The sequence below is a fragment of the Canis aureus genome, chromosome 33 (assembly GCF_053574225.1).
Source record: "Canis aureus isolate CA01 chromosome 33, VMU_Caureus_v.1.0, whole genome shotgun sequence".
Lineage (NCBI taxonomy): Eukaryota > Metazoa > Chordata > Mammalia > Carnivora > Canidae > Canis > Canis aureus.
This window is the reverse complement of record NC_135643.1, coordinates 34701421-34729131: the sequence shown is the minus strand read 5'-3', so window position 1 is coordinate 34729131 and position 27711 is coordinate 34701421. Positions and strand designations below refer to the sequence as shown.

The window sequence follows — 27711 nt, the reverse complement described above, 5'->3', positions numbered from 1 at the left end:
GTAAAGCTTACTTGTAGCCTTTGGATCAGCTTGAGATCAATCCCAGACACACCACTCCCATCTTAAAATGCATTGCTACTGGGTACAAATGAATTTAGGATTTGGTGGATCTGCCAATACTCAGCTTATGATGGCCAGTTATGGCCACACAATTAATTTGAAAATTCACGGCAAACACTATCACTTCTAGGGCTCAGTAGAATACCAGGAGTAGATACTAGTTTGAATGATCTGCTGCAGGTGGCACACCTTACTGGAGAACTTTAGGGGTGTACATTATGATTCTCCTCTGGGGCTTGACCAAAACTCTATTTGGCATCCTTTCATACCATAGATGCCATAGTGCCATAGATCTGCCCAGTTGTATGATCCAAGTGGAAGGGCTGCTTGTACCTCGGTCTTAACTCTTGCAGGACTCTTTCTTGTTCTGGGTTCCACTCAAAACTAGCAATTTTCTGCATCATCCTGTCAATGACACAGAGCAGTATTCCTTAGTGCAATAAAATGCTGCTTCCCAAACCCAAAGAGGCCTATCGAGTTATATTCTTCTTTCTTAGTAGTAGGAGTCACGAAGAACAAAAACAGACTTTTACTTTTGATGCTCCAGAACCCTGGATCTTGAAAAACCACCAAAGGTGGTAGGTCTGGTAGATCCCTGAAACTTTTCTGGCTTTTCTTCCACCCTCTGGAGTGCATATGTCTTCCTAAGGCAGCCAGAATACTTGACACTTGTTACCTACCAGGTACAATTAACATCATGTCATTAGTACAGTAGACCAATGTTAAGTTCTGTGGAATGTCAAGATGATCTAGGCCCTTTCAGTCTATATAATGACACCGAGGACAAACAGCTTTGAAAATTATCTTTGAGAAAAATATTAAAATATTATTTTGAGGAAAAAAAATATATAAATAATATTTTTCTCTTCCTTTAGTGCTTTGTGTCTTCTTAAAAAAAAAGCTTCAAAGCAAGAAGGGAGGAGACTAAACAAATTAAGTAATGAGAATTCAAATGAACTAGAGGGTTTAATTTGGCATTCTTTAATTGAACTTTGGAAGTTCAACTGTGGTAAGCATTTCTTGATGGATCTCCTATTTTTAATTAGAAAAATTTATACTCTGGGATCCCTGGGTCGCTCAGTGGTTTAACGCCTGCCTTTGGCCCAGGGCGTGATCCTGGAGTCCCGGGATCGAGTCCCACATCAGGGTCCCTGCATGGAGGCTGCTTCTCCCTCTGCCTGTGTTCTCTGCTTCTCTCTCTCTCTTTGTATCTCTCATGAATAAATGAATGAAATCTTTAAAAAGAAAAAAAAAGAAAAATGTATACTCTGTGCTGGAATGCAATGTTGAGAAGTCTATGATTTTACAGCACTTGTATTTGGCAAAATGGTCAAAAGTGTCATAATTAAAGGCAATTTATCTGACAAGTTTTAACTTGAAAAATATTCATCAAAGAAAGATACTCCAAATGGAAAATAACTGTGGAATATTTGGTCTCTAATATTTGAACATTTCAATATGGAAAAAAGCTACAATTGGAAATAACAGAAACAAATTTCCTTTAACAGAATTTACTCTTGCTTACTTCAACTCTATAAAGAAAATATTTCCCCCGTTAAAAATTTAGTGGTCTATAGAGGAGAGTCGATTGAAAGTATCAACATTTTCAAATTTATTAATCATGAATGGAACTTTGAAAAAGATTGCAAGCAATTTTATGGAAAAATAAAACATAATAGGATCACACTGAAAACAATCATTCTTTAGTGGAACTTTTCTGACATGGTATTAGAAAAAGATGTGGTTAAAGAAACTGATTAAAGTACACAAATATGAACAGGGGGCTCCCTCCAGGATCCCAGATCAGTACCTCAACTGAAGGCAGACACTTAACCTACTGAGCCACCTAGGCACCCCTAGTACCGTAATTCTAAAAGCATAACTCATTGGCTTTACCTCTTCAACCATAAATAATTAGTCATGTCATTTGTAATACTTGGATAACAAATATATAATTATAATTATTTTAATGCCTAACATGATTTTAGACAGAATTTAATTTGTGAAAATTATTTTAATATATTATTTAGTTTAACTATAATAAAACCGTTATTTGTCAGTCAATAAGTATTTTTTAAAATGTATTATTTTCATTTAATGGCTCTTTTAATTCTCAAAAGTGTCATGATTTAGATAATAAACGTGGGTCAGTAAAATGAAATGCAAGAAGAATGGAATAGGAGAAGGTTAAGATGGAGATAAAATTGGACCTATGGATATGTTGGGCCTGGCATTTCCTCACCACCATCTATATAGCTATCATACAAATGCAATTTAAACTATTGGTTAAGAGCTCAGGAGGGAGATACAGCCTAGAAATGTTGATCTACATGGCATCAGCTTATAGGGTACGGCCAAACATTAGGATTTGTTAGAATAGTACATAGTATGTGAAAAGAAAAGGAAAAGTTGGCCAAGTCTGGAGTTCAAAAATGAGCCTCTAGCCTCTAGGGAAAAAGAAATAGGAAAGATTAGGGGAGAGCTCAGATATCTGAGAAACTATGGTCAAATGAGATTAAGACAAGTAAAGGCTCCAATATATAGATATTTAACATAAATCCAGAGATGGAATGGAATCTCAGCAGTTAGAACCTAGCCAAGTTTCAGAAAAGGATGACAACAAGATCAACTTAATGCTGAGCTCTAGCTTTGGAGCTAGGAAAGGAAGGAAGGTGCCATTGGAGGTAGGAAAGGAAAGGAAGCTGCCAATTTATAAGGAAACAGGAAATCAGAGAACCAGAACCAAAGCAGAGTCTAACTCCTAGTTCTAGGATATCAGGCAAGGATTTGATCCTGTCAGAACACAACCAGAAGTTCATTACCCAGTAACATTGATTATTCTTCTTGCAGAATCCATGTGATGATAAACGGCACAAAGATATTTGGTCCAGAGAGAAAACTTGTGACCACTTGCCAAAATTCCTGGTCATCGGGCCACAAAAAACAGGTAGGAATACCCAGTGGTGCTGTCTGTATACTTTTTTATTTACTTTTTGTCATGTAACATATTGTCATAGATTCTAATTGGATTAGGTCTTGTTTTGTGAAATATCTAGACATCCGTCCAAGTTCATTATTTGAATTGTCTTTCATCCCTGTGGATCTTTATGCTATGATCCTCAAAGGGATCCTAATGCTGCCTATTAATTAGACTTAAGGACTAAATTTTTAACTATATATTTTAAAACTTTTCAACAGATGTCAAATTTTTGACAACTTTGTGATAATGTATCACAGTTCCAGTATCTGATTTTTAACCCCTACTTTTTTGTAGCTTTGCCTAATTATCTCCAAAATTAAGTCATAAAGCAAGCAATTGGCCTGATTTAAACTTTTTTACACTGTATATCAGCCTTGAATTGATTTTTTTCAGAGCCAGTGTCATTATTACTTTCAAATATTCTGTGTGTGATTTTTAAAAAAATAATTATTAAGTATAAAAATGGTTTGGACTTACTATCTGATATACCTGTGGTTCATCAGGCATTTTTCCCTTAGTATTTTCGCATATGCTGAAGGACAAGTGTATAAGACTGCAGTAAAAGAGAGTGAAAGTATTTCACCAATGAGATGACACTTTCAATTAGAATATTTTATACTTTCTTCAGCATGTGACAGTTTTATACACTTTGCTCATGTCCTGATTAATTAAAGTTTTTATTGAGTCGCTGTATTTTGAATTCACTACTTTGACTAGAAGCATTTTCATCAGTGAGTGCAGAAACCATAACACAAAACCAACAGTCACTATAAATAAGCACAGCCCAGATGAAGATATTTGTAATACACGCAAGTAGATCATTTTAAAGGTTGTGGGCAAAATTTCCAGACTATTAGATATTGGTTGTTGAAATCTTTTCTCCCACCAGTAATATAAATTGTATTACAATTTATAAGCTGAAGCTTTTGCCTTCAGCTCAGATGTAAGTTACACATGTGCAGAGAGGGGAAAAAATCAGCACATATTTTCAGATCTATCACTTGTGGTGGTGTTGTTTAAAATGTACATTAATTTTCTACCAACTCCCTTATAGCAGTGCTAACTCTGGAAAGACTGCTAAAGAAACAAAACATTCTTGTGTTGTAAAATTATGCTAAAAATTTAAATTAAAGACATCTTTTATCATTTGTCACTGCATATTATTATTTCTTACTTCTGCTAGAAAGCTACAGGTTAGTAAGTGTAAATCTAGCTTTCCTCTTTGCTGTTGTATTTATAAAGACTATAACTTACACCTTTAGATTTTAATATTTGACCTACCAGTATGGAAATAACAGTTTTCAGCTGCTTTTGAGGCACTCCCAAGGCAAACAAACAAAGTTAAAATAAAGGAATTGGATGATAATAATATTTTATATACTTTGAAAAATGCTATTCTAATATAAAAATGGCTGTGATAATTTTTAAAAATCTGTCCAGTCATAGAAGTCTAAAGTCTTCTTTTGTTCTCTTTATTGCTTTAGTTGGCAAAATTCCCACTGCTGTGAGAGCTGTAGATTTCCCGGACACAGCTATTGCTAAGAATCTGATCTTCAATGCAAAGTTGTCTTTAAACAACTTAAACATAGCCTACATGCCCCTTGCAATAAACATGAGATATAAAAGTAGTCCTCAAACCCCTATTCCCTATTTTCTCAATTGTTGTGAAGTGAGAATAAAAGGAAGTGATGTCCCACTTCTCTGTTGTTGAACCTTGGAAGGAATTTCTATCCACTTACAGTGGGGCAGTGAATGAGGACAGACAGAGAACAAGGTAGGCCTGGGCTTATGGCACTCAAAGATTAAACCTTAGCCCTGGACAGATGGGCATTCTTCATGATTCCAGATCAAATTTTGATATTACCAGGCTAGGAGGGGATTTCCAAAAGAGTTGAGTTTAACACAATAATCCTTTTGAAAAATAATATTTTATTTATTAGGGTGTCTGGGTGGCTCAGGTGGTTAAGCTTTTGCCTTCAGCTCAGATCGTGATCCCAGGGTCCTGAGACCGAGCCCCATGTCAGGCTCCCTGCTCAGTGGAGAGTCTGCTTGTCCCTCTCCCATTGCTCCTCCCCTGCTAGTTCTCTTTCTCCCTCTCTGTCAAATAAATAAATAATATTTTAAAAAATATTTTATGTATGTATTTGAGAGAGAGACAGAGGGCACACAAGCAGGGAGAGGAAGAAGCAGACACTTTGCTGAGAAGGAGCTTGACATGGGGCTCCATCCAGGATCCCAGATCAGTACCTCAACTGAAGGCAGATGCTTAACCTACTGAGCCACCCAGGCACCCCTAGTACAGTAATTCTAAAAGCATAACTCATTGGCTTTACCTCTTCAAGTAAATCAGTGTCCCCATTGTCAGTATTATTTTCTCATGACCTGGTTGGCTTACTCTGATAAAACTAAAAACAAAATTCATTGGTATAAAATAGAATGAATGCAGTTTCTCTGAGAGTATTGCTAGGCATGAGGTCTGTTTTACTTCTTCCACAGAATATTTATATCAAAGACAGTGGATAAAAATGAATGTCAATAAGAGATGAAACACAGGTGATAATAAAACGAATATACCTTTTGGGACAGTAAGCCCAGGTTCTATGACTGGTTATATGAATATCAAGCCACATACCTACTGTCCCCAGTTGAAAAGACTTTCTCCTTTCTTCCTGTCAGATGTCTCCTTGATGTCCCTCCTGCTCCTGGTGGCATGAAGGTGTTGTGGCTCAGAACATAAAGGCTTTGACTTTATGTAACCCAGGGGAGATGTGATACAATTCTGTGATCCTCAGGGTGATTAAATATTTGTCCATGTTACTAAATGAGCTTATAATGAATTTACTTTCTGATATTCAGCAATAATTCAAAAATATTCCTTTATTTGTACCCTGGATCCATCCAGTCTCAACATTGCAGGGATATTAAATTATCAATATTCTCAGCTCTCTAGTGTGTCTCAAATTCTCTCTCTCTCTCATGCATGTGCACACACGCACACACACACACATGCACTTCATCAACTAAACATTTTTATGTAGGTCCCAGCCTGAAAGGTATATAGAAAGAACCCTTTTGAATTCGCTATTCCCTTCCAGATGTTTTGGGACACTCGGGGGGATCAGCCTCCTAAGCGTCTGACTCTTGGTTTCGGCTCAGGTCATGATCTCAGGATCCCAAGATGGAGCCTTGGGTGGACTCTGCATTCATTTGGAAGTCTGCTTGAGATTCTCTCTCTCTCTCTTCCTCTGCCCCCACCCCTATGCTCGCTCATGCCCCCTCTCCTTCTAAAATAAATAAATAGATCTAAAAAATAAAAATCATTAAAAATTATTTTTAATCAGTAATTAAATTTTTAAGGGCATTTATTATTTTTACCCTCCCATTTCACTAGGGGCCACTGATTCTGGATTCCTTAACTTTCTTCCATCCAAGGTGGTTGGTCCCCTTGGATCTGTCATCACTTTAACTACTCATGTCCCTGTTCAGGTGTGGTGGTGATGTAAAACTGTGAGGATCTAAGCAGGTGGCCATGTCATTAATTCTTAAGCACACTACCCTTTGCTCCTGCGAGCTTAAGATAAGTTAAAATAAAATGCCAACTCTCTCGTGATCTGCTCAGCTTTCAGATCCCCAGCTGCCATTGTTATGGTTCTGCCAGCACACCTGTGTAGCTCATTTCCAACTCTGCTATGGCTGGAAAATACAACAACTCCTCTTGGGTCCAACATGTTACAAAAGAGATAATCTCTTCCAGAAGGAAACTGATTTATGAGAACTATGAAAACCCAATCACTTCATAATTCTTTCTACTGTGGTCCCCAGTCTCTGGCCCAAGTCAAATGGAAACAAGGGTCAGAGATTGCATCTGCGCCCTCGGTGACATGTGGGTTCTATCAACCAGTCGGTTCAGACTACTGCCTCAGTTATCAGATCAGACTGCCCCCATTTTGCCAGAGTAGGACATTCAAGAGCCCATTTTTCCAGATTCTTGCCCTCCTCTTTCAACCTTACTGGGAACACTTATACTTTTACTTAAGGGACAGATTGAGAAAACACTTCTTCTTGGAAGCTTTCACTGACTTCACAGGTCTAAGTCACCCATTTTCTCATGCATTAGAAAAGCAATCTGGTCTTCTCTCAATATGGAAACTCTCACTATGTTGCCATTACCTGCTTACTTGACCTAAGTCCACACGTACACTTTTAAGTTGATCAAGGCCAGCAAATGAGTTTTTCTTATCAAGAGTTATCACCAGGGACTTAGAGTAACACCAGTCAGCATGTGTTGAGTAGTTTGATTTAATTTAATTGATTTGAAATAACATTAATTGAGATCCACCAGGTTCAGGTATTGTGTTGGATGCCCTTGATGCTTTATCCACTCACCAGACTTAAAAGAGGGAAATTGAGCCACCAATTTCTGATGTTCTCTCCCAGCTTAAAGCACAGTATCATCTGCTTCAGATGCCCAATTTTGTCATATCTATGTATAACTGCCTATGTGTTTTTGCATTTATTTGTATGTCATAAAATTCCCGTGGTATCTTATTTCATATTTTTTCTTCAAATAAACTTCTTTTTACTTCAAATAAAATAATTTAAAGCAGGAACTTCATATAATCCTATAAATAGAATAACAGTTATTGATTATCAAACAGAAAAAAATGTTAAAAAAATACACTGAAGACAAAAATAGCTGTATCTTCAGTCTGCTTAACTTGGCCTACGTACTAATATTAAATCAGATGTTTAGGTAAATAGAATCATGAAGACTAATAAAAGAATACTTAGATTCTTGCACATAAAAAGTGCCTAACTGATTTTAAGGAAATCATTTTTTTAAAGCTTTTATTTGTTTGATAGAGAGAAAGAGAGAATGAGAGCATAAACAGGGAAAGGGGAGGAGGAGCAGAGGGAGAGTGAGAAACAGACTCCCCGCTGAGTAAGGAGCCCAACACAAGTTCAATCCTAGGAACCCAAGATCATGACCTGAGCCATCCAGGTGCCCCTTAAGGAAACTATTTTAATACCAGAAGAAAATTGGTCTTCTGAATATTACTTTTTGAGCAAAAATTTTGCAAAAATAGTATTTGTCTCTTCTTTTGTTGCCATGCCATATATTAACCCTTTGCCTCCTTTTTTTGTTATAGGAACTACTGCACTTTATTTATTCCTTCTTATGCACCCTTCCATTATCAGCAATCTTCCCAGCCCCAAAACATTTGAAGAAGTTCAATTCTTTAATGGCAACAACTACCACAAGGGAATTGATTGGTAAGGAAAATAACAAAGTATAAAGACCATTATTAACACATGCTCAATCACAGCAGAGCAATTATAGATGTATGCATGGCATCTACATAATTACAGCATAAATTTGTTATGCTCAATTCTACAATAGTGAATTAGAAATTAATTTATAACAACGATATGTTTAATCAGTGTTGCCTATAATTTGATTTGGACAGTGCAATAATGATAATATTTTCCTGGTAAATTAATATGATTGAATAAAGAAGATTATGGAATATTTTGTCAGAATTATTCATAAGGATATTTAAAATTATATTTAGGCATATTATTTTACTGTGCTTAGAATTTTTTTAACTACATAATTTGTCTTCACAAATGATGCTTGAGTAAACAAATAAGTTGTTTTACTTTATGCTCTGTGACATGTGTCTTCATTAACCACATAGACTATAAAATGTTCTATTATAATATAAGCTGATATTTGTCATGTAGATAATAACATAGCATTTCCAAAACCATATTAATGCTAGCCACACACATGCATAAAAGGAATATTACTTTGCATTTAATAAATTATGAAAAATTTAAAAATCACAATATTTTCCCTGAACTAAAATAGGATAAATCTGATATTAGAACTGATCTTTACTCTGAAGCTTTTTTTCTAGCTATATTCCAATTTTCTAAGAAAATATCACTCTGAGTCCAATTTCCAGTTATATAAGGCAAATCTCCTCTAAGGAAAATTCTCCTAAATGCATGCCTCTGTGGTGTGTAACTTTACGTCAACACCACATATGAACCTGTTCTCAAAAGAGGCCTGTTCTGTTTAAACTCAGCTGGGGTTAGAGTAAGGGAAGGTCAATCCCAGTGAGCAGATCTGGCTTCCCATCATGTATAAGATACACCCACTCTGCACCTAGGATATTACTATTCTACCTTACTTTTAAAAGACCAAATGAATTTTGGAAGTGAATGCAAGTTACTAAAAGCAGAACAGCAATTTTCTCTTATCTGTGAGCTCAAATGGAACACAAATTGTTAAGCAGGAATATAGATGAGACTTTCACCACTTCACATTTGGGAAACATAATAACAAATGTCAAAGAGGAAAATAAGTGTCTTATATGAATTCTTAATTGCTCTCATTATTTATTTCTAGAACATTTGAGGGTTAGAGAAGTGATGAGCTGTAAGGAGGATTACACACATAATTAAAGCCTTGCACTGAGTTAACCTCTGAACATATTGATTCCATAATCTACACACAGAGGAATGTTCTGACAGCATATGGAGGAGTGAACCTACCGAGGCACCACAGGATCAACTGGCAGGAAACATCTTCTTAATTACTCTAGATAGACTATAATGTGTTCACATTGCTGCACATACTACAAATTATGCCGAAGTTAAAAAGGAGGGGAGCAGCTATGCCCTACTCTGTTTAGGATCTTAGAGCTATTCTGACTTACACATCTTTCTCTCTTGGCACTTTCATCTCTAATTAAAAATTTTGCGTTCAAGTTTGCAAACATGAATTTACTATTTTTAAATATTTACTAGGCAATACTGTGCCATTTGCTTTTTGCCAAGGGTAAACTGAATTTTTCTGGATTTGGCTTTTGATAGCAGAGAACATCAACCCAAATCTAAAGGATTTTCCCTCTGTTCTTAACAATCCACCTATTTCATCTCACTCTTTCCCATGCCCTAAATAATTGATTAGAAGAATTGTGCTTCAGGTCATTTTCACGGTCAAAGTGTATAGAATAGCCATGATTTCAACTATTATAACACTAATAATCAGAAATCAATATAAATGAATGTTAAAATGTTCAATTATTTCATATCCATAGCATGTTAGAGAAAAACTTAGATCTCAGATTATTTTTCTCTGCCTTCAGGTATATGGACTTTTTTCCTACTCCACCCAACATTACAAGTGACTTTCTCTTTGAAAAGAGTGCTAATTACTTCCATTCAGAAGAAGCTCCCAAGCGAGCTGCATCTCTGGTCCCCAAAGCCAAGATCATCACCATCCTCATCGACCCCTCAGACAGGGCATACTCTTGGTACCAGGTATGAAGCAGTAAAAAATACTATTAAAAACATTTGTCCATAGCTTAAATGTAAGCAATGGTGAATATCAAAATAAAGTCTAGATGTCCAGATGTATTCAAGTCAAATGTTAAAGAGCTAAACCAAAAGAGAGAGAGAGAGAGAGAGAGAGAATAGAAATTATAAGAAATAAAGCTGAATATTTGATTCATGGGAAGCTGGGCAAAGATTTTCAAGCATAAATAGAAAACATACATAAAGGATTAATAGATTGACTAAATAGTATAAACATGTTAAATATTAGTCTATCACAATTAACAAAATAAAAGTACATATCTAAGCAGAGCATCTTTATTAATACATGGTAAATGGTTTATTACCCTGAATTTGTTTTAAAAAATTCTGTAAATTGGTAAAAATAAAAATATAATAACTCAGAAAAATGAGCAAATAAACAGAACGCATAAATAGACATTTCACATATACAAACACACACACAAATATAACTGCTCAACAGTTTATATGAAAAATGATCAATCCAACTAGGGGAGCAACAAAATATAAATCAGAATGATACTCTTTTTGAACATCATCTCAACAAAAATCATAATGTTTATTCTCCCTGCTGGCTCGAGTGTGATGGTAAAGATATTCGAACATTCCAATAGAAAGGTATGGAAGGAGATATTTTCTGAAAACTAATTTGGCAATAATTATCAAAATAGTTTTGTAAAGGTCCTTGTGTGTTATGGATCCTCTTCTGGAATCAATCATAAAGGAACTTCAAAGGAGTAGGCAAATATTTATCCCTTTAGGTATCACAGTACTATTCAAACAGTAATAACAATAAAAGGAAAAGTTAATATCCAACAATATAAAATTGTGTCATGTTAAAGTGCAGTATTCTGCAACAACATTTAATGGTAGTTTTAATCAGTAGAATATTAATTAAAGCATTGCATCCATTTTAATGTGTGGATAGATATTAATCAAATAATCACAAAGATATATAATTAAAAATTTCAAATGCTCTGTGAGGAAATTTGTAAGGTACTAAGAAAGCATTCTCTAGAGAAATAAACTTTAGACTTAAAAGTGAAGAATGAGTCAGTATAAACTGAGGGAGGTAGGAGAGTGGGGGAGAGAGAAAAGTATATGCGGTCCCGTGGGTGGAAGGAACAGTAGCATATTTAAAGACCTAAGAAAACTTCCATGTGGCTAGAGAGCAAAACCTGAGGTGGGGACCTCTGGGAGATGAGTCTTAGGCATACACAGAGGCCAGAACTCAGGTGGGGAAACTGGGCGGCTATCATTCTTCAAGCCAACCGAAAGCCTTTGACAAGTTGAGCCAGTGTGTAACGACCATATTTCCTTTTAGAAAACTTTATACTATAAGCTATTTGAAGAATGGAGTGGAGTGGAGCAGACGACTATTCAGGGAAATCCAGGAGAGGCTGCTAAGAAATAGAGGCAGCATTGGCAGAGACAGTAAATATAGACTGAGTGAAGTATAAGGTATCAAAGCACATGGAGGGATTAAAATCAACAGAACCTGGTGAGGAAACAGTGTCAAGAATGAACCAAATTTCTGATGTGGACAACTGGATGATGAGCATATATTCCCATAAAAATAGAACCACTGAAGAAGGAAACAAGACTGGTTGGGAGGGAGGGGTGCTAAAGATGAGGCACAAATGGTGATCATGAGGTATGGAATCACCATCATACCGAAAACAGCAGTAAAGTCAGCAGGCACTCCAGAGAGAGGTCCAAGCTGGACACTGAAATTCGCGAATCAGAGGCAAAAAGCCACATAAAAATGGTAAAACTGCCTGAGGAGAGAGTTCAGAGAAGCAAAGTATAGAGAAGGATGAGGCAACCAGGGAGATAAGAGAACACAGCCAGAAGAGTAGAAGAAAAAAATCTAAGAATGTAATAGCACTGAATACAAGGGGACAAAGTACAACCAAATGGAGGAGATGACAACAGTGTCAAATGGTTCCTAAGAAATTAGACAATTAGGCAAAATAAGGTCTGAATTATTTTCACTGAGTTGAAAGACATGGAGTGAAGTGAAGCCTATAGCGACAAATGAAAAGAGCAAAGCCAGATAGATTTGGTGGAGGAAAAACTGAGTAGAAGAAATAAAAATGCAATTTCAAAGGGGAGAAACAAGACACACGCATATTACAGAGACATTAGAGTGCATTCAAGGAAACTGCTCTATGGGTAGTGATTCGGGGCATGAGATGTTTCCGAAAAAGGAGAGATGGTTAAGGCCCAGGAGAGAAACTGGGAATCAGTCCTGTGAGGATCCTGAGGGGCCAGAGGGAGATGACTACCTACAGGAAATAGCTTAGATGGGAGGGAAGGACTCCATTTCCAGACTCCTCTTTTCTTGTGCAGGGACCCTTCTGGCAAGTTGCTGGAGTTTCTGGGTCCCATTTCAGAAACATGTTTTGAAAGCATAAAACTTAGAATTACAGAGAAACAACTTTCTTGAAATATAATTATCAAACTAATCTTTAGATTAGTAACAAATTTTTATTTACCTAACAATTAAATGGCAAGATCTAATGGCAGGAATAAAACTGCTATAATGTTGAAGTAGGGATGAGCATGAACAGCATTTTGATATATCTGAAGTACCTGTAATGTGATATAAAAATAGCTGATTTTTATTGGTGGTAAAATCTCAGGTATAATAAACACAAAAATTCATTTAAAGACTTTTTTTTTTTGGCAGAAGCAAGTTCACAGACTCTCTGAATTATATCAGTAGATCTCTGGTTAAGAATCTTCCAACTGAAACTTAAGAGATAGAAGAGAGGATAAATGTACATGCTGGCAAATTTGAAGGTCTGAGATAGAGAAACTGGAGTGATTCCGATGGTCTCTCCTTCCTTTGGAAAGTTGAGAATGAGTTAAATCTGATGAAAAAGTGGAGGATGATTTGGGAGACAGCAGTTGGAGGAGAGAAAAAAGGCAGTGTGAAATCTTTGTACAGGGGTGACATAAAGTTGACCACAGAAATGTAAAATTGCCTACGGCAGTGAAGGCCCAATTAAAGGTAATCTTGAATTTATGGTGGCAATAATGTACATGTACTAAAATCCATGATATGAGTACATTTCTGTATGTGTATGTTTAATACATATAAAAATTAATGCCCAAAGTAATTGGACAAAATTTTATGAAGAAAGTGGTCATTCTCTCTTTTCCTCCTTTTTGATGAGGATAGAGGAAAATATAAATCTTGATGATAGCTTATTCCTTGTTATTAATAATAACACTAATAGGAATTCTTGAATATATGAATTATTAAAGGAATAAAACACTACACAAAGACTAAAATCCCCTCTGACTGCCACTCTTAATTTTTACCTTTTCATTATTCATCAACTTGGAGTTGATGCTTCCAAGTGTTTTACTGTAGATTTACACACAGATACCAAATATATTAATTCGCAGAAAATATATAGTACAATTTTATTTACAGTGTTTTAATACAAAATATTGTGTATACCTTTATGTAACTTGCTTTATAAACTCAACAATAAATCTTGTAGGTCTTATTATGTTAACACACATAACAAATTGATTAATTAGTTCCCCAAAAAATCAAGACTAAAAGGAAATTTTTAAAGGACATACAAGTAATTTTTATTTTTTATCAGTTTTTTATTAATTTATTTTGTATACATTCTTTATTTTTTATTCTTTTTTTTTAGTTTTTTTTTAATAAACATATATGGCCAAGAACAAATAATAATGGACTGAAAAATGTAATCCTATACATTGGGATTGCAAGTGGTTGGGGATCCAAGAACACCTGGATTGGGAGCCAGATCCAAATATTATTATTAGAATCCATGAGTCACTGTATTCCTCAAGATATAAAAATATGCCTTTCTCACTTTATGAAAATTCATATTTCAAACTAAGATAAACTCACTTTTAAAAAAATATGACCAAAGTATTGAAATATTAAGCCTTAATTAAAAATTTTGAATGCAAGTACTTGGGGCAAAATGCTGCACATTCTCCTGGCAGAAAACATACAGCAAATTTATATGGATCTTTTTTTCACATAGATTAAACTATTTAAATAAAAGAGAATCTGTGTCTGCTCCTTCAAGTAAATTCTTTGAACATACATACTAGAAAGGAATTATTTTTTCTGATATTTTTATTGCCATATTGCTAAGAGTAGGGTCCCCAAACTGCTCCACATTTCAAAATAATGCAGCCTATTACTTAACTAGTCCTGTCTATTCAGTAAATACCCTAAATCCAAAACTCAGCAGGTGTAATTCAGAGACTCCTACAAATGTCACCTGCCTCTGTAATTTCTACCCCACATTTTTATAATGGGCCTCACAGAAGAGCAATAGTCCTATTTTTCTATAAAATATGTCCCTTTGTGACTTCTGGTCATATTTTTATGCTAAACTTCTTAGTTGCAGGAATATAAAGAAAAGTTGGTGTTAAACTTTTATAAATCAATGTAGGGCAGATTAAGTACAGTTCCATATTATCACTGCCTAAAATAGAAATTTTAGTATTAACATATTAATATGCACATAGTATTTTTATATTTCTTTATTCAAGTTATATAGTTTCTACACATTTTAATTCAATTTATTATGTAGTCTCTATGTATTCAGCATAATGCATATACATATAAGAATTTCAATAAATATACAATAGTGAGAGATCTTCAAAAGTTTCATTAGTTCCACCAATCTATCACTCACTGGTTACTGTTTAACTACTTCTTACTTATCTTTATTTTTTTAATAGTTTTTATTTCTAACCCGCATAGATAACCTGCTGTTACACAATTGTATCAAGTCCTAATATACTCCCATCCTCCATCCTGTAGTTTATTTTCTCTATGTTAAACTTTTAGATATCTTGCAAAATCAACTAATCCATTCCCACAACTCATTCACTTTCACGTTTTAGATCAAGTTCTAATAGTTTCTATGTTGAGATTTTTCTACTTGTAAAAATCTCTGTTATTATATTTTAGCTCAAAAATTTCAACCATTAAAAAGGATCCCTTCATCTTTCATTCAGAACTAATCACTTATTGCTCTGGCTACCAGAGCAATGTATATGACTCTAGTTAAATATATGTCTTTAGTACAGTCTGTTAATCTATTGTCCTCCATACATCTTTGAAGACAGAGATTTTGTTTTGCTTGTATCTTTTGTATCTCCAGAATCTACCTCAGTTCTTTGTCCTTGTAAGGAGCTTAATGAGTGCTCATGAAATTGTATTGACTGCTAAATTCATCTCTCATTGTGTTGGGCTCTTGAGCTTGACTAATGATGGTTTGATATGAAAGACTCAGAGGACCTTGTACCTAAAAGTAGTAATGGATCAGTACTTGGAAATCAGCAAGGATAAGTGGAAATTCTTGGGAGAGCAAAAGGAAAGGACTTTAGGCAACATCAACATCTTTATGACACCTAGACAAGAATTAGGAATACACATCCATTTTCTCTGTACTCATAGCATCTGCCACACAGGGGTATTGGGAAAGTACCAGAACTTGTAGGAGTAGCTGTAATGAAACAATGGGCAGAATAGTGTATAAGTCTGCTCTTGCCCATCTAAATCTCTTTTCACTGGGCTTGACTTGTCTAGTGCCTGATATCTATTCACTTTTAATTTTTAAGCAGACCCATGAAGAAAATCCTGTACTCTGTCTCTTGATTGTATGTAAACACTTTAGACATGAGGACAACCATAGGTTTATGTACACATGACTTGATATACATGGAAGGCTTGTACTTTAAATAAGCAATATGTCAATGCCTAGATTTAATATATGTGCTTTTCACCTTATTTTTTATTTTACAATTAATTTATCAATTTCACGATACACATGAAAAATTGTAATTAATTACAATTAATTATCATTTCATTACTTTTTAGAAATAAAAGGCAAAAAAAAAAGAAATAAAAGACACACACATGTACATACATCAAACACAAACATGCATACACACCCCCGCATGCATAAAGAAAACTAATTTTACAATTGACTTTCTTGTTAAAGCACCAACGATCACATGAAGATCCAGCCGCCCTGAGGTTTAATTTCTACGAAGTTATTACAACCGGACATTGGGCCCCATCTAACCTAAAAGCTTTGCAAAGGAGATGCCTAGTACCTGGATGGTATGCAGTCCACATAGAGAGATGGCTAACTTACTTTGCTACTTCTCAGGTAAGGTCTCAAAATTAATTTCTTCCATTTATTATACCTTGGTTGTATTGCATTTGACAAACAGAGAATAAAAATAGCATTGCCACAGATAACAATTCATAATGAGACAATCATACCTAAAGAAGATATGTGGATTTTTACATGTTTAATGTCAATAATAGTGTTAAATTTCAAGTGGCTGTGAAACATATTCTTGGGATCATCTTTTGGGTAGTAGCTGGTCTCAAAGTGCTGAGTCCTCACACAGGAGACATCATATGATTCATAGACATTAATTCAACCACTCATAGAACAGCCAGTTAGACAGTAACTTTATGGAACACCAGATGCAGATAGTCTGACATCTGTCCTCTAGGACTCTTAGAAAGGAAGAAGGAGGTCACTCATTAGACTGTCAAAATGGAAAATGCTGTAGCAGCTCCAGGAATGTGGGATAAAACAGGAGGTAAAGACTTGAGGAAACATCCATATTGTTTATATTCATTAGTCTAGATCAGGTCATGACTAAAACCTGAGTTCTTTGTCATAGTTTATAAGGAGAATAGATGAGTAATTTTCATCTCTGTGCCATTTCTAAGTCTTTGGCTCCAAGGTTAGCTCATGGGATTCTGTAGGCTGGATAATTATCTGATTACATGACAGATGGAAAATTGAGTTCCTAGTGAACTACTAAATCAAGAGTATCTGTGTTTATTTCTGATTTACAATCAAGTTAGTTAAGACTTATAAACAATGCCAATGGCAAACTTCAATCATTTATTTGGAAGGACACAAGAATAGTAAACATTAACATGTATTCTAAGTAAAGCATATTTTCTTCCTAGTCACACTGACCTAATTGATTAATGTTATACTAGGTCAAGTGAGGCAGCTCAGTCTATTTAATTTAGTTTTGTTCTTCACAAAGTGACTATTTTTGACTTTATAGTTGCTAATTATTGATGGACAGCAGCTGAGATCTGACCCAGCTACAGTGATGGATGAAGTCCAGAAGTTTCTGGGAGTTACACCTCATTATAATTATTCTGAAGCACTAACGTGAGTCTATTCTCATGCTTGATTTCATTTCCATTATTTGCCATCATAAATTATCACTGGTAGGTGTGTATATAGCATCATTAATACTAGCTATGAACTTATACATCATTATGCTACTCAAAGCAGTCAAAGGAGTATCCTCATTATTCATGTAGTGTCTTCCTTTTGAATACCACAAATACTTTATTTTACAAAGTGTTATCCTGTAGGCATTTTATATATCACAAACTCGCTTCTTTGTGGGCTTTTTCCCAATATAAGTTCAGTTAAGTAAATTTTTAGATGCCTACTTTATGCAAAAATTGTCCTAGAAATTCAAGTTACAAAGGTGAAAAAAATATATAGCCTCTTCCTCAAGTAATTCACAGGTTAGAAATGAAATGCTGATGGCCACCAGTAACTCTGTGAAAGTGACCAATATTGAGGGCAGAATTCGGAAAAGAATAAATTCATGTTTTACTTTGTATTTATTAAACTATGTCTAATCAAATGTAATCACATATAATATTCTAGTTATCTATTATTGCATGGCAGACCATCCTCAAACCCACCAACATGTTGCCACACCCATTTTATTATGGTCATAGATTCTGGGGACTGGGAATTCAGACAAGACACAGCCAGAACAACTTGCCTCTGCTCATAATACCTGGGGACACAGGGAGGAAAGTGAGTATCTGGGTGTGAATCAAATGTCTGGGGACCAGAATCTTCTAGAGGCTTCTTTGCTTCTTCACTCATATCTCTGGCTCTTGGACTGGGAGGACTCAAAGGCTAAGCACAGTGGGATGAGACCTCTTCATGTGGCTTTACCACAGTATAGTGGCTGTGTTCTGAGAGGGAGTGTTATGTTAAGGAAATGTAATCTGATAATGGCCTTCTCTGACCTAGTCTTGCAAGTTGCACAGCATCATTTATACCTCATTTTATTGATTATAATCAAGTCATTAAAGCTAGTGCAAATCCAAAGAGAGGGCAATGGGCCTTCCCCTCTTGATGGGGAGGGACAAGAGCATTCTGCAGAGAAGAATATGGGAGGGAAGATATTGTTACAGTCATCTTAGAAAAATAAAACCATGTGCCTGGGTAACTAAAGATGAGGTAAAAGGTAAAGAAGCAAAATAACAAACAAACAAAACCTCCAAGGAGCCAAAACAGATTTTAAAAGGGCAGGTACTTGACTCCCTCACAAGACCTTAAACAAAGCCTATTAAATTTTAGACAAAATTCTAACAAGCCTGATTATATAATTTCCCAGTTCACAGCAGATTAGAATCAGCAATTAGACAATTAGAGAGGGTAATGGAAGGACAGGAAAAGCAGTAATAAGATTGGGTTGTTCCTTATCCACTCAAACAACCCTAATGAAGTTTTTACCTACACATGGAAATAACAACAATACAAGGCATGCCCCTGTTGATTAAGTAGACAAAGCTTCCTAGAATACGTTTTACGTTAATAGTTATTGATGTTAACATGTCTTCCCCTGCCTCCCTGCAGTAGGTTAGGGAATGGTTCTATCTTGTTTACTACAAATAGTTGCTTATGGTTCAATAAAACTGTAAAATCATACTTTTCAAGAAGAGATTGCAAACAAGTACAGAATATATGGTTTTTAATATGTCTCACATCACAAAAATTAATAACTATAGTGATGTTCAATGTAATAAAAGAAGTCATGTGGTAACCAATTCATGTCCTCAAAGTTGTCTAACAGCTATTTGAGAAAGGCTTTGCATCTTCATTTTACAATTTCATGCCTACTAAAATAAAACCATGAAACAATGAATTCACATAACTTAGAAAAAGTAAATGCCCTTCGTTAGAGTATATAACATCAGTGCAATAAATGAAGCCAAGACAGCAAAATAATGTGGAGTCAAGGTTATGACAACTCTATCTAAAAGAATGACTTTTAATATGGCTCTTCTTCCTCAAGCTGTATTAAGTTCTCCCTCACAACAGCTGCTATGGAGAACAGGGAGAGATTGTAGCCCATCCTGAGACTTCTGCACACCTGAAAGCAAAGGAGATGCTCTCAGTGTGGGTTATAAATATCTTGGCTTTGATGCCAGAACTGTATTTTACCTTAACACAGTTAAATATTCTCATCCTGAGGCAGAAAATGCTGTTTAGGGGCACAGTTATGCCGACTTCCCCATCTCATTTTGCAGAGCATGCCGAATTGTTTTTCCTCTTGGGAAATTAATGAAAACTAGAGAAAGGACTGTGATAGGCAAGGAGCAGATTGAAAAGTCCAGGTTGGAAATGATTCTGTCTTTCTTTTATCTATTTAACCAGTGATGTATTTAATTTTAATTGATAACATGTACTAGGACAACCTGGACTGCAAGGATCATGTCTCTAATAATGGGTTGGGCAGGGAACTGTGAAGAAAATTTCCCCCTCCCCCTAAATGAGTTCACATATGTGCAGAGGCAAATTGCAGGTGCAACGGTATTATAGGAATGGGCCCAGGGCAACAAAATATTCTGCAACTAATTAACTTTACATCCCAGTCAATTATGCTTCATCCTTCTAAAACATCTGCTGAGCAACAAAAATGCAAACCTTTTCAATGTTTTATGCATGCAGCAAGTCCCACAGCAATAAATTTAAATTTTCTCTTCTTATTGGTTTATTCTTCCATTTTTCCTATCTTGTTAGTCCTAAACAAAAGTTCTTATATATCTGAGTTTAAACAATTAGGCCACACATACTTTCTCTTGTACCTTTGTGCAGCCACAGGAGCAAAACATTAGAATTTTCTTTAAGAGTATAGGGACCTGAATTATCCCATAGGATGATTTGCCTTCAACAAAAGAAATGAAGAGTTGTCTAATCTTCCACTCACCACTTATACTGCCTGTGCCTCGTGTTGTCTGAAAAAAGTATAACAGATTATATTTTTACAATTTTAATTTTCTCCTTAAAAAAAGTGTAAACATTTTGAACTTTAAAAACTATTGCATCTTTCCAAATTAGAAGTTTTTACAAAACTACAATGAGATACCACCTCACACCAGTGAGAATGGGGATAATTCATGTTTATATTCACAAAAGTGTACTTACATTACATTCAGTCACTTTAATATATACCATTCTTTGAATGATTTCAAAGAAATCTGTTAACATTTTTTTTGGCAGGGAAATCATATTAATAAGTAAATAATTATCTTAAAAGTCCTGTGTGTATGGGTATATTGGTTTTGATGATTGGTCCTTGATCTTTTATGGATGAATAGGTAAAATATGAAACAAGTTAATAATTTTAATCTAAGATTGGATTAAAGATTTACAGGTATTTTTCTCAGTAAAAATATTCGAAAATATATAATAACATATAGCTTATTAAATCTCAATTAAACTTTTAAATAAATTCAATGAATATTTGTAGAACTAAATTAAATTAAGTTAAAACAATGGATATCCCAAAGTGCATTTTCTGTATCTAATTGGTAAGGCTCTCTCACTAAAAATTCTGTATACAATTTATAATCATTATATTCTTATAATCATTTATATGTTTGATCTTTTGTAGGTTTGATCCCCAAAAGGGCTTTTGGTGTCAACTACTGGAAGGAGGAAAGACCAAATGTCTTGGAAAGAGCAAAGGACGAAAATATCCACCCATGGATCCAGAGGTAATATTTTCTTAATCTTTGAAATACTCTAGTAAAACTCTGTGCATACAACTGTTTCAAAACAAGACACAATAAGTTTACTCCCTTTTTCTTCTCTTTGTTTGCTATCAATGTTTTATATATTTAGAGTATAGATAGACCGACAGAAATCAATAATTGATAGATATTTGTAGGAATTGTTTGCTGTTACGATGCATTTGAAACATAAATACTTATTGAACAATAACTGTATTCCAAATGTATAAAGTGCTTAATGAATTGGTTACTAAACAAGTAATTTTGGATAAAATAAATAAACATTATTACCATATATCAAATATACATATGTAATGTCTATACCATGCATGGGTGCTGGAGAGCCAATAACAACATATGGGTGGGGAGGTTTCTCCACACCACCAATCAATGCTCAGACACCAGCTGGGTACCCAACAATTCAACTCAGTTCCGACAATATCTACCCTGAGATAGCATTAGATCCCACAAGGGCTCGGTTCTATAAGACTGTCTCTCCCCACCCCCAACTTTAGATACTAGTTGTAAGCTCCAGTTGTTACTTGTGCTTCTGACCAACCAGCTATAGATTCAAAGTTCCAACAACTTTCTCCTTGGGTTCAATCCATTTGCTACAGTGACTCACAGAACTCACAGAAACCTTACTAGAGCACATGTTAATCATAAAGAGATATAACTCAGGAATAGCCAGATAGAAGGGATACATAGGGCAAGTTATAGGTAAACCCCTTTATAAGAGAACCATTGTCCCCAGTCTCCACATGTTCACCCACAGGGAAGTTCTCTATACCCAGTCCTTTGTGGTTTTTTATTGGAGGTTTCATTACAGAGACATGATTGATTAAATCATTGGGGTGGAACTTGAAGTTCCAACTTTCTAATCACATGGTTGGTTCTCCTGGAAACCAGCCCTCATCCAGGTAGAGTCCAAGAGCCACTTAATAAACATAACAGAAGATACCTTTATAACTCTTCCATTTAGGAAATTCCAAGGATTTTAGGACCTTTGTGCCAGAAAAGGAAGCAAAGGCCAAAAATATATTTTATATTATAAATTGTAATATTACAGAGAGGTTACAGGATAAAACAATTATTCAGATTTATTATAGGACAGTAAATTAGTTATTGCCATTGACTTATAATAAGATACATAAAACAATGACAAACTACAAAAGAAGGGAAAAACAAATTCTTAGTAAAAGTGATGGTATGAGTAGGTAGACTAGGGTTGGGAAACCAGCTAGCAATCAGCTGAGCCAGGTTGAGTATCTCTCCCAAGGCAAGGTGGGCAAAGGTAAGATGGAAGCGATTCAGGTATCACTATGGAAATAGAAGTACCAGAAGTCCTTAAACTATACCTTTGAACTCAATAATTTCAAAGACGTTTCAGAAATCATTTTAATCTGCCAAGAAATCAGTGTAATGTTCTCACTACTTCTATAAACATCTTATCCAGAATTTGAAGTGTTTACAATCTGGTTTAAGGGAATAAATACCTGGTGGATGGCACAAGACCAAATATGGTTAAGTCCATTTCCACACTGTGCGCAAAAGTTGCCAAAGGAGTTTTATAAAGAACAAGACTCATTTGTGTTAAAATATTGGAAAGGGTATGGTATAACTTTCACCAAACCAAAAATAGTGTTTGAGCCATTGCTTCTATACTTACTTAGGCAAGGAAAAGTGTTCAGCTCTACTATTTCGTCAGAGACCCAAAACAATGTTCATTGGGTTATAATATGAGGTAACATACTAGTGTGTGTGACATCCAGAAAGAAAACCCAGTTGTAAATTTTTTGTTTCCCAGAAATACAAGGGAACATAAAGTAAGACTACTGATATATTTGAGCATTAGCTTTATGCCCATTTATCTAATAAGGGTCAATCATTCCAGTTTGACTAGGAATTTAAGAATCACAATAAAGTTCATTATAATGATTTTTATAATGAGATCTTATAATATTTTTAACTAAAAACTCTTATTTTAAAAGCATCCATTTTTGTGCTGAACAAACATAGAAAATATTTTTGCAAAGTTGCAAGTTATTTCTTTAATCATGAATTTCAGCTCTTACGTTATTTATGTTCCTCTTTTAGGTTATGGCCCAATTTTACAGAAAGGGACCAATTTTAAAGGAAATGTACGTGTTTTTTTCTAGCTTGCTTTTGTAGATTTGGTACTACTTCAAGTCCCTACCTCACTCTTCTTTAGTGTCATTACCTCTCATCAACTTTTCTCCCTGCATAGACTTGACCAACACAACAATCAGTAAGTGCCTTAATGGTATATAAGCCAGAAAAGATATATTCAGACCTATTTTTATTTTATAGCTACAGTTCTGCCAAATCTTTGCAAATTGTAATAATGAGTGATATCTGGAGAATAATACAAAGAGATGCATATTTTATAGACACCTATGTTGTAATAGAATAGTTTAAGAGATGTAGATTGCATAATTGTGTTTAATGAACTAATAACTTCCTTCAAGTTGTATTTTTTGTTTGTTTTCTTTTTGCTTTCTAGTCTAGAACTTTCCTCTCTAATTACTATCGAGATCATAACGTGGAACTTTCCAAACTGCTACATAGACTGGGACAGCCTCTCCCATCTTGGCTGAGACAGGAGCTGCAGAAAGTGAGATAGCACTGGAGACAAGAACCAAGGCTTGAAGGATGCTTCCTTTTACTATTAAGTAGAACAACACACCCCACAACTTTTATCCCCTTACTGCACTTGTGATTGTCAGCAGAGGACTGTGTGAATAAATTTCCTTCTATCTTTTTCATAAAATGAAAATTGTTATATATGCACGCATTGGCAATTACTAGCATCCATCCCTGTGTGAGCTTCTGGGAAGTAATGTGGGGTTTTGTGGCATTATCCAGTTTCCAGTGTGGGGATCGTAACACAGCCCAGTTCCTCTGTTAACTACAAGGTTTCAGAAACTCTACATAAGACTGAGAACCCTGATTAAATGCAAGTGACAAATGAGAATCTTGAGGAAAAGATAAGGACAGAGATATCTGTAAATGAAGTTAGCAGTAACTCAGTATCTGAATTTAAGGGCTTACATTTTCTCTTTGCTAATTTAAAAACAAGTTTTCTTTTGTTGTGAAAAAAAATCCTATGATCCCGGACTCTTATTTTGAGCAGTTATTATTTGTTATATTTAGCCCACATATTTTCCTCCATTACTCCTCTTTATGAATATTTTCTTCTGTCGTTCCTCCTGACTTGCTAGAGAAGTTGTAAAGTTGTAGCTGCCTGTGTTTGTTGTCAATTTTCCTTTTATGGAAGGAAAGTTTCCACATTCACTGATAGTACTATTTTATCTGGCAGGGCAATCCATTCTCAGTGAATTCTGCATTATGGGTCCATCAAAATCTATCAGAAATTTTGGGGAAAAGAAGTAAGAGTGCATACTCTGTGTAGTATTAACTAGTATGTATAAGGCCATCTTTCCATGAGTTCATAACCTTACCATACAAGTAATCTAGGTAAGTCCACCTTGACAATGACGTAGTATTTATATTTTTTTCACTATCTGTGGAAGAAAAATAACTTTATTGATAAGCTATGGAATGAAAACATCAACATGGGTATACAGGTAGAGTGGGGCACTTGTGCCTTCTATGTAGTGTTATGTCAATTGTTTTAAAGCATGGAGTTTTATATATGCCAGTAATATACTATTGCAGAAGATTATGTTTTTAATGCCTATTTAAATATATATATATATGTGTGTGTGTGTATATATATATATATATATATATATATATATATCATACCTAAAACTTACCTCTTTAAACATTACAAATTCTCTAAACTAAATCCTATTTCTCAGCCATACCACCCAACAGTTAATTTCTAGAGAAGTGATGGCTCTTCCCGTCCTAGAGTTTTAGGTTCCTCTTCTATTTGGAGGTTATTGTCAGGCTGGTTGAATTTTTATCCCATTTTTCAATGAAGATATATTAAGGTTTTGTTAATCTCTTCAGAGTGATACATGAAGGTAGAATTTCAAGAGAACAATAAATCAAATACTTTAGTAACACTACCTGTCAATCCATCCTTCCTCTAGAATAATTTTTCTATAGGCCATAAATAATATTTCTTTTTTGAGCAACTTGAGAAATTATGCTTAACATAATTCAATGTCTTTAAAGGAAACTGAAGATCCTTGTTTATATTTGTTTGGTTTTTGTTGTTGCTATTATTGTTTTAAGCAAGCAAATCAAATCAAAACTAAAAGAGAATCAAGAATTTTCACATATCTTATTTCAGAATTCAACTTTGGATTTATACTTCATTAAAATTTTTGTTTACTGTTGTTCTCCCACTATATCTAGGCTCTTGATCTTTTTTGAGAAAACGTGAAAATTTTTCTTGGGCTTGAGTACACTGAAGTCACAAATTATTACTTTGGTTGTTCCTTTGTTAACTGTGAGACTCAAATTCTCAAACTTATTGTTACTTATGTGATCATGTGCTTGAAAGCATTGTACTAGGCACACTATAATCACAACAATTGGATATTTAGATCTCTAACATTTGATTTATTTGTTCACTAGCTTCCTCCAGGTTAAATTCTAATATTTTCTTTTTGAACTAGATATTGACATTTTTTTCCTGAGTGGGATAATCAAAATGGTCTTAGAAAAAAGCAGGAGCTATTTTTCATATTAAGTTAAATTCACACAAGTCAAAGTCCAACTCATACCACCAGATTTGTAAAAATTTAACTCATTTTTTGGCATTTTCTCATTTTTTCCTAAGTAACATATACTGTATCATTCACCTATCTACAGACATCAGAGAGCAAAATTCCCCCAAATTCAACCAGTCTTTTCTCCCTGGTTCATTTCAACCAGTGTGTACCTTTTTCTTATTAAGATTGTCATGAAGAAAAAATAAATTTTAGTTATATAATTCATCTTCATCTTATAGTTAACTACTTAGAGGGACTCTGGGCTTTGGGAATATTATAATAAATCAGGAAAAATTTCAGCTTTAAGAATATCTTGATTTAGCCACTGGCTACTTTGGAATTATTGAGTCAAATTTAATGTATGTAACTCTTTAAAATTTTAAACCAATTTTATTTCATGGTCTTCAATTACATACTTTTTTAAATTTTAAAGAACTTCTTAAGAACTTTAAGCTAGACATTACATTCTCCTCTTTCTTCTTCCAATTGCCTAACTCATAGACATAATCACTGATTACTTCACACTAATAAAGGCAGGAACAATATTTGATTACAAGCCTACATCAAGATATAATGACATGCTTGTCAAATACCAGTCTCTGAAAATTATATTACAAATCTCTCCCGAAACCAAATTTTACTTGTATTTAACAATGACCCCCAAAGAATTAAATAAGCAACGAGGAAGAATGGTAGTGAGAAAAATTTATAGTCCTTTTATTACTGATTTTTTTCTTTAAAAATGCACTTAGTCCATTTAGAGATTTTATTTGCCTTGATTTCAACATATTCATTTATATTTACCTTAAGTAGTTTTTGTTCTTCTATCTTACTGTTTGGGTATGTCATAAAGTGTTCCATTTGACATAAATAATTGATTTATTTTTAGTTACACAGAAAATTTATAGTGGAATAATGTCTTAAAAGTCTGGTTTGGGGTGACTAGATAATATATGAACCATTTGCTTGATGGAGATACCTCAAAAATAATGCTGACCGACTATTTGGAAAGAAAGAAATCTAGTAGTCTTACATATGGATTTTATCTCAACTACAAGAATACAGCTTAGCCATGGGTACATATATATGCCCAATATATGTATATATATGCAAATGAACATTTGTGTGTGTGTGAGCCAGTGATTTGAATTGGTAAAGCAGAAAAAGAAATTGTTAAATAACGGATATAGTACACGCATAACATATCTTTGATTCTTCTTCAGAATAAACACTATACTGGTATGGTCATTAGAGTAATGTTGTTTCTCCTCTAAATTCTAAGATTTTAATCAATAGATCGTTCTTTTTCCTTTGCTTTTTCTTCCTACCTTCTTTTTCTTCCTATCCTTAATCTATATACATATTTCCTAAATTCCAAACATATAACTAGTATAACCAGGAAGTTATGAGTGTGGACTTTAGATATCTGGGTTTTCATGCCAGTTCTGCCTCTCACTAGCTGTGTAGCCTCCACAAGCTATGGAATTTCCCTGAGTCACTGTTTCCTTTCCTGTAAAAGAAAGACAATAAAGTGTTAACTTACTCATTTGGTTATTGTAAGCATTACTTAGTGTATATTTAAATAACTTAGCACAAAGCCTGATATAGTTATGCTGGAACATATTTGTTATAAAAATAATGTATAATATTCAAATCACTATCTCTTCTTTCATGAAACAAGAATATGTTTTCTACTCCCTTTAATAATAAAA

The 27711-nt window shown here is 34.6% G+C and overlaps 1 protein-coding gene across 1 annotated transcript in view; it reads left to right on the top strand.

Moving 5' to 3' along the window:
• The window catches only part of LOC144304002 (bifunctional heparan sulfate N-deacetylase/N-sulfotransferase 4), a 285189-nt gene extending 257942 nt beyond the window's left edge, over nucleotides 1-27247 (top strand). The window contains exons 8-14 of the mRNA XM_077882441.1: nucleotides 2911-3007; nucleotides 8191-8314; nucleotides 10198-10372; nucleotides 16423-16593; nucleotides 17522-17631; nucleotides 21173-21275; nucleotides 23815-27247. Coding sequence (XP_077738567.1) covers nucleotides 2911-3007; nucleotides 8191-8314; nucleotides 10198-10372; nucleotides 16423-16593; nucleotides 17522-17631; nucleotides 21173-21275; nucleotides 23815-23934 — 900 coding nt within the window. The 3' untranslated portion in view covers nucleotides 23935-27247. The remainder of the gene's footprint in view (nucleotides 1-2910; nucleotides 3008-8190; nucleotides 8315-10197; nucleotides 10373-16422; nucleotides 16594-17521; nucleotides 17632-21172; nucleotides 21276-23814) is intronic.
• Nucleotides 27248-27711: the final 464 nt, after the last annotated feature.